Source organism: Aphis gossypii, unplaced genomic scaffold, assembly GCF_020184175.1.
Source record: "Aphis gossypii isolate Hap1 unplaced genomic scaffold, ASM2018417v2 Contig00576, whole genome shotgun sequence".
Classification (NCBI taxonomy): Eukaryota; Metazoa; Arthropoda; class Insecta; order Hemiptera; family Aphididae; genus Aphis; species Aphis gossypii.
This window is the reverse complement of record NW_026083171.1, coordinates 28,014-36,490: the sequence shown is the minus strand read 5'-3', so window position 1 is coordinate 36,490 and position 8,477 is coordinate 28,014. Positions and strand designations below refer to the sequence as shown.

Below are 8,477 nucleotides of genomic sequence, written 5' to 3'. Positions count from 1 at the left end.
TCCACTTCTTTTGACGACTTGCTGACTTATAAATAAATTCTTGTGTTGGTAACCAGTAAAAAACATAAAACGGATCACATCCAATATTATGTATTGATCCCTTATGTTCAACTTCATGCTTGAGAGTAACAATGCTCATAATTGGATTACTACCTTCAACACCGAGAGTTCTATTTATATGTTCCTGTTTAGCCATTGTAAGAACATGATGATTATATAAATTTGGTGGCTCTGTATCTCCATAGTCCATTGTAGTATCAGCCATATTTCTTCGCCACTGACTTGCTCCATTATGCAATACTTCTTCGCTAATAATCCCTCGTTTAGGCTGCCGTAAAAATCTTTTTTTTGAGTGGTTAATATCAAGTGTATTTAAAGCCATAAAGGTTACTATCACATTTTTTCCTGGTGTGGGAATATTTTCTACATCACCAAAAACAGTTGCACGACAATTTTGTTCTGAACATTTGCCTTTTAACGAAATAAAGTTAATAACTGATCCGGGTGTGACGTTATGATATAATATACTATAAGAACATGGTAGCCCATACTGTTCAAAGAATGTATCTAAAAAAAGATCAACCCATCCATTTTGCAATTTCCATACACGACGCAATCCTTTTTTAGTTTTTTGAAGTTTTTCTTGTGGTTTAATTTTTTTTATATGACGAATATGGAATAGAAACTTTAAATGTCTGTGTGGTTCTAGAATATGATCTTTTTTTAAAGCAGACTGTGTCAGATGAGTCTAAAACATTAATAGTTTTTAAAAATCACTAGCTATATAACATTATAATATAATAAAACTATAATAATTTTGTATGCTTGAATTTTTTTGTGTTAAGAGTGTTAAAACATTATACGAGTACTTAATATACAGAAATTAAAAATTTAAACATCTTTAAGCCGAAATTATAATGGTATAAAAATAACATAATAAATAAATGTTTGATAAATGTAAAGCATATTTCAATATAAAAAAGTAAAATTTCGATGTAAAACTTCATTTAAAAATACACAAGTAACTAAATAAGAAATAATGAAATTTATACCTAAACTATTGTTAAAATTGGTAATTATATAAAATGAAAATAGAAAATTCAGCCTCTTTAAACCATAATTTAAAACTAAAATCTATCATCAAAATATATTTTTTTGGTTTAGTTCTTGCTTCGCTATTTATGAAATATTTTAAATATTTAAACATTTACATATTTAAAAAAGATTAAGTTTTAAAAACAAATATTGTATTGCATTAAGAAAAAATATATTTTCTTCAATATTCATTATATTTTATAGGACTACCCCGACTACTTTATCTAGTATTGCTTCTTAATATAAAATTAAAAATATTTTGTCATTAAAAATGTAAATCTATCTAAATAAATCATTGAAATAATAAAAAAATTACCATTCATATCATTTTCATTATTGTCATCTAAAGTCACTTCATCACTTTCATAATTAAGTTCCTGTGATTCTATACCAACAATATTCATCCTTTCTCTTATTTGCGATAATAGATTATAACGATTATTTCTTAATAATGTATAAAGATAGTCCCTATTTTTTTTTTTTTTTTTGATACTCTGTTGAACTATTTAACAAATCGGTGACTTTTTCCAAGCTAATGAAGACCAAGGAGGAAGTTCTCCATAGTCATTCAAAAGCTTTTCCTGCAAAGCAGCTTCAATAATTTCATCCACACCTTTAGCTGCAGCCATTTTAATAGTTCCCTATAAATTATTAAAAATAAAATTACCTAAATTCATAAATTGTTGACCTCAAAAATTATTAGTTAAATCATTATATGTTACTTTAATAGTAAGGTACACACAGTTGCGGATTTAGTAGGGTTTCTTGGAAACTTAAACACCCAGTGTTTTGCAAATTGAACTTTTTTTATAATAAACTACCAAGATATCAGGTATTTGATGAATTTACGCAGAACTAAAGGTATTAATTCATAAAATATGTAGACTACTCCAATTACTAAAATTTCAAAACAATGGCTGTTACAGTAACTCAGTAGATCACGCCATCACTGAGTATAAGTCCGTTCTGTAGGCAGTACTATATATGAGGCGTGTAGACTGTAGTTTCAAAAACAGTGATAACCAATTTTTAAAAATTTTCAGGAACAACGAATAAAAAAAAACATTAAAATTTTACTCTATAATTTTGTAATAAATATGAAATCACAGGTTTTGAATGCACACTTATTGTTTATGAATATGTGCTCTATAAAAATATTATTTCAAGAGTTATATTTATATACATTTCTAGTTTAAAAATAGCTGGTTTTGTTGCAAATTTCATTATATGGCTAGTTTTGAAGCATAACATTTTTTTTTTTTTTGGTTTTATATAGATACTAGATAGCTGGTTTTGAAATTGACAGTGCGATATAGGTGATTTTGAAACTAACACGGGAATATTTTAATCAAAAACAAAATATTAATAAATTATTTATGTATTACTATAAACAAACTTTATTTGATTTTAATTTATTAACTACAAATAATTAAACTATTTAATTATCTGTCATACCTAAAACAATATGGTATTTTTGCCACGAAAAAAAAAGTGTTCGATTATGGCTGGTTTTGAAATAAATATCGCCAGATGGGTGATTTTGATACCGACTACAATTTTCCATGGTTAGTTTAGAGTTTAGACTAGTTATAGTCTTATTATATGTTCAATATTTTTACACCACTTCTGACAATTTAGAAAATGCAAAAAACCAGTTTTCAAAAAATATGCTTTTCGCTGGTTTTGAAACTGCACGCCTCATATTTAGTATTATAGTTTAAGCACAACATTTGAATAATAACCACAGACCATGACTGGAATCGGATAGATTTAGAATTATATTAGAGTTCTATCATAGTTTGTGATAAAGATTAACCTACCCTTTCCATCAAAATAAAAAAAAAAAATTAATATTTCTATTAAATAAATATTTTGTCATTTAAGTTTGGTCAACGGATTAAGATTGGTTAGGTAAGTTGTAAGGTATTTGGAAAAAAAATTGTTTAATGTTTAATTCGTTCACATCTCTAATATAGAGTAATTTATTTATAAAAATATATATATATATTTAACCTCTGCTGTTGATGTTTTTTTAAGTTCAAAAAAAAAAAAAATAAATAATATTTGTATATTATCTATATTAATATAAATTATTACATTATTACATTACATAATAATATGTTTTTCAACTCAAAACTTGAATACCTACTTTTTTAATGATTTTATTATTATCTGTCATTAAAATATAATTGTAACTGTGTTATTATATATTATACCTTAAATGCAGTGTTGGGTAGTAACGTAACGGAAGTAACCACAAAAAAATGACGGAAAATGGGAAGTTTTACGTAAAACCAGTTTTAGACAGGAAAAATTTTTTTGACCATGTCAAAATACTTGAAAATAGGTTATGAATACAAAAATTTTCATGAGTTAGTCTTATATAGTGACTCAAAAATTATTAGAATACATATAGACGTCGGGCAGATAGTGGAATGGACAGCGCCCTAGTGGATAACGCTTGAACTAATCCCGGGAAACAATATTTCCCTCGCAATATGCAATAGGCCATAAATCTATTAGAATATTAATATTCTATTTTTAATATTATTAACAATATTAACAAAATGTAATATTATTAGTAAATGATAATATTGATAATAATGTAAATAATATAATTAGTAATTTGTATTTGTGACATACTAATTAATAATTAACATGAGTGACATTATAATTAAACACGGTTTTCAACCAGTTTGTAAAAATTTCAATGTTCCGAATAATAAAGGTAAAAAGTTGTTTGAAAGTAAACATGTAGTTAACGTTCAAGAAATTAAATCAAAAAATGGATTATCAAGAGTTGTAGGATATGTAATTAGGCAAACTTCGGTAAGTAACAAACAATCCATGGAAAATAACTTTTGATGTAAGTTTTTACAAATTATGTAAGTTCTTCTAATATATGTATCTACTAGTTTTCAAATTATTTTAGCTTGATTTGACCAGAAATGTATCAAATGCATCTTGTGAGTGTCCTGCTGGTGAAGGAGCAAAATGTAAACACATTGTTGCAGTTTGTCATTTTATATGTAATAAGGAGGGTCCATCAAAAACTGATGAACCTCAGCAATGGGGATGCTATTCCAAAGCAGGATCTGAAAAGTATAAGAAGGGTAAATGCATTGCTGCCCTTTTCCCTAATAAAAAACCAAAATTAGCAATTGATAATATTACTCCTGTTACTTTAGAGTCCCTTGTGAATGAAGGTAGTATTTTTAGTATACCTTGTAGTTTTACCAATATTATAAAACAGAAATCTCTAGCTGAAGTTGATAAAGAATGTGAAACATGTTTGGATGAAATAATAACAAAAATTGAATTTGACTATACTAGTAATTTAAATAAAAAACATATTGCCAAAATGTTTTTTTGCCAATCACAGAATGTTATACCCAACTTAACTTGTTTTCCTTTAAATTCTAAAGAAGATAAGTTTTATTTTGACTACATTCATTTAAATAAAATTAACATTTTTGAAGTATTCAATAAAACAACTTTGCAATCTGAAAGTAAACTTTGGAATGATTTAAGAAAATATCGTTTATCAGCTAGTGTAAAAGCACATAAAATTAGAACTTGTAGGAATTGGACTGAAATGGGACTCAAAAATTTAGCAGTGAAGATTTTAAAAGAAGTAAAATTAGGTAAACAAGGAAGTATAAATGTTTCATATGGTCAACGCACAGAATCTATTGCTTTAGAAACTTTTAAGAATGATTACAAAAAAGAAGTTCTTAAATATGGATTGGTTATTGATTTCTTACGACCATGGTTGTGTGCCAGTCCAGATGGCATTATTCTTAATACATATGGGACCATTGAAAATGTCTTAGAAATTCAGTGTCCTATAAGTGTGAAAAATATACCTATTATAGAAGGAAACAAAATTAACTTGAAGTATTTATATTGGAATGATAATAAACTAGCATTAAAAACTAGTAGCATGTATTATACTCAATGTCAAATTCTTATGCATTGCACTGGCTTAGATACATGTGATCTATTTATTTATAATAATATTGAGCCTGTTTTGATTACAGTTGAAAAAAATCATTGTTTTTTATTGAAGTTGATTGATCGAATGTCATTCTTTTATTTTTATTTTTATTTGCCAAAATTATGTTCTTAAAGTTTCTTTACTTTATTTTTAATTAAACTACACAAAACCAAAGGTTAGGTTTAATAAAATATATTATTTTTCTCTTCACGTAAATTTAGAGTAACATATATGATATAGGTACTTATAATATGTTGTTAATTGATAAATAAATTTATTATTATTATATTTTGTTTCACCTTTATTTATATACAAAAGCTATTTAAAAAGTTTATTGAGAATAAAATATGTATTTCATTCTGTAACTACCAGCTGTGTAGGCACCTAGTCAGTACTACTGACAAACTCAGGGATATCTAGAAAGATCTAAACTAAAGGTTTTCAAAATATCATCTTTAACTATATATAATATTATACCTATAAGAAGAAGTTGTAAATACTTTTACAGGTAAATTACTATTTATAAGTAAATATAAAATTCCAAATAGTAATAGTTTATTTAATTTAGCAGAAATAAGTATACATTTTAAAAATTGTTATTGTTTTATAATAGGTAACTGTAAATTTGTGAGAACACAACAAATATGTATAATATCATCAATATGAGGTAAAATGTTTATTTTAATTTTATTTAAAACTGCATATGTTTTAAGTCTAGCGAATATCCTTTCAATATGAATCCTCACACTTGCAACACTGTATGTTTTAAGAACTTCATCTTCAGTAAAACGTCCATTGTGAAAAATTGGTGGCATAATTATAATAGCATTATTATTCTCACACTGTGTATTAATTCCTGGAAAACCTCTATCTGCTAACACTCCATCACCTTTTTCTAACAAATTCAAAAAACCACTATCGTTTGTAATGTAAGAATCACTAGCTCTACCTCCATAAGATTGTGAAAGAAAACTAACCATTCCATTAGGAGTGACAGCAACTAAAACTTTGATAGTGAAACAACTTTTATATCTTGAATATAAATACACTCTTTGCTCTACTGTATTTGGTTGTTCGACTTTAAACTCAGTACAGTCAATAATGGCACGACAATTAGGAAAATTTTTTTTGAAGGACTCTGGTAAAGTTTGTGTAATTGAATATTTATCTGGCCAAAATATAAAATGTTTACTTTTAATACTTAATATGTGTAAAATTGTAAAAAATATTCTAGACACTGTTCTTCGGTTAACTTTAAAGAATACACTTAAAGCAGAAAAAGTAATCCCTAGCTTAATTTTTATTAAAAACAATAATAGACTATTTTTTTCATTGAGAACACTTTTTGTTGTTGCTGTAGGTAAAAAACTGAGTAAGACATTAAATGTATTAAATGAAGTACCTGTTAAATCTTTAATTTGGTCTTCATTTTCAATTGATTCAAAACCATAAAAAGATCTAGAAGATATGTAAAAATATGAATTGAAAGAATCCGGGCCACAATTTTTATCAACTAGAGTTGGTTTAATTAGATTTTTTTTATGAATGGATATTGTTGTTTGTACCCCTACATCATTACCATTGAAATTACAATTCATTATTACAAAGTTCTCATCACCTATAGGAACTTCATTAAACGAAACCTGAGTACTTTTACTTATACTTATTATTTTATTATTTTCTTCATCTACTAAATCTTGGCTCAACTCAGGCACAGTTCCAGTTAACTTTTGGCGATTAATTAAACGCTTAAACCTTGTGTTGGTTTGTTCTGGATCACAAATTTTTCTTTTATATACATTAGGAAAAATTGTTGGAACATAACTAGGACTCGGTGGATTTCTAGAACTTGTACCACCAACAAAATGAGAACTGCAGATAACACTTCGTGGGTTAGGTTGCCATAACTTCCCATAACCACTAAAATTATTAAATAATCAATCTTACATAATCCCTTTAATTAAAATGTTAGCACAGAACAATGATTGACTTACTCTAATCGATTTACAGCTTTAATCCATAATTCTTTTAGTTGTTTTTCAAATGGACGATTTGGAAAATTAAAAAATTTAATATTATTCGTATTTTTGTAAGTGTTATTACAACCGACCACACAGCAATTATTGTTGGACTTACTCATTTTAAGTTATTATTTTTAAATATATATAAACAAAATAAAATAAATTAAATGCACATTCAATAGGTAGGTGCTATTTAATATTTATTATTAATTATAATATTATCATTTTTGATAAATCAACAAAGTACGTTGAAACCCGAACTGAATGTCTCCCGTAGTCCCGTAATTAGTTCATGATTTGTCCACTGGTAGCGCTGAGTACCTAACTGCCCGGTATCTATAGGCACAATTTTATTTTTACAGTTATTCATGATTATTTACAATCAAATAATTTTAGATTTTTGCTTTAATTAAAAATTACTAATGGTAGAAACTTAAAACATATATATATATATAGGTACACAAGTTGTTTAAATTGCCATTTTTTTTACATAATTTAATTACAAACTATTATTTAAATATTTAATATCACGATTGAGTGCTGTTATTCCTTATTGACCTTATTTGTTGTCACAGTGTTAATTCAGTCGAAATTCGACAGTAAATAAAGTTAGTCGCATAACCGTATGGAAGATATTGTGTAGAAAGTAAAGCGATTATTTAGTGTTACAGAGGACATTTGTTCTAAAAACAGATAAAAGCTTAGAAAATACTCTATTACATAATAAAGTTAAAAAAACATATAAAAATGCAATAAACAAAAAGTCGGTAAGTAAGTACCGCTCTGCTGTACATTAGGAGGTGGGGTTATTTCAGTTGTCTATAAATAGCTCAAAAAAACTCAAAATATTTTGAAAATTACATCATGTAAAGAAAATGCCAATCTAAATAACTGGTAAAATTTTCAAGTATCTATGACTTATAATTTTTGAATAATAACAAATATTTAAAATCGTTTGAGGATAAATCGTTATCGTTACGCGATTTCGTAAAAATTTAAAATTCAAACGCACTTAAAATTTTTCCTATGATGATACTACGAGTTTTCTCTATAGCTGCTTGAAGAAAAACCTATGGAAAACTGAGTGTTGTATTTTTAATCTTTAGTTATAAACACAAAACATTTTATGATTTTTCAACTTCAAAATTACTTGCACATTTTCGCCTTTTCGACAGATTTCGTAAAAATTTGAACTATAAACGCTTATAAAAAAAAATTGTGACTAACGATTTTTAACCCTACACTGCATACAAGGGCATATATGCATTAAAACATTAGATGGCTATGTACCTAAGGTATGTTCGATTAAAGCCAATGAAAACCTGGCGGTCATTTGCTTAAACCAATTAAAAATTAGTTTTTCG

The 8,477-nt window shown here is 26.6% G+C and overlaps 1 protein-coding gene across 1 annotated transcript; it reads right to left on the bottom strand.

Moving 5' to 3' along the window:
* Positions 1 to 5,688: 5,688 nt before the first annotated feature.
* Positions 5,689 to 8,271, bottom strand: LOC114132517 (uncharacterized). Its single transcript, XM_050209727.1, has 2 exons — positions 8,264 to 8,271; positions 5,689 to 7,012 (listed from the first exon to the last, which is right to left on the bottom strand). The coding sequence occupies exons 1-2, from the start codon at positions 8,269 to 8,271 to the stop codon at positions 5,689 to 5,691; spliced, it is 1,332 nt and encodes a 443-aa protein (XP_050065684.1).
* Positions 8,272 to 8,477: the final 206 nt, after the last annotated feature.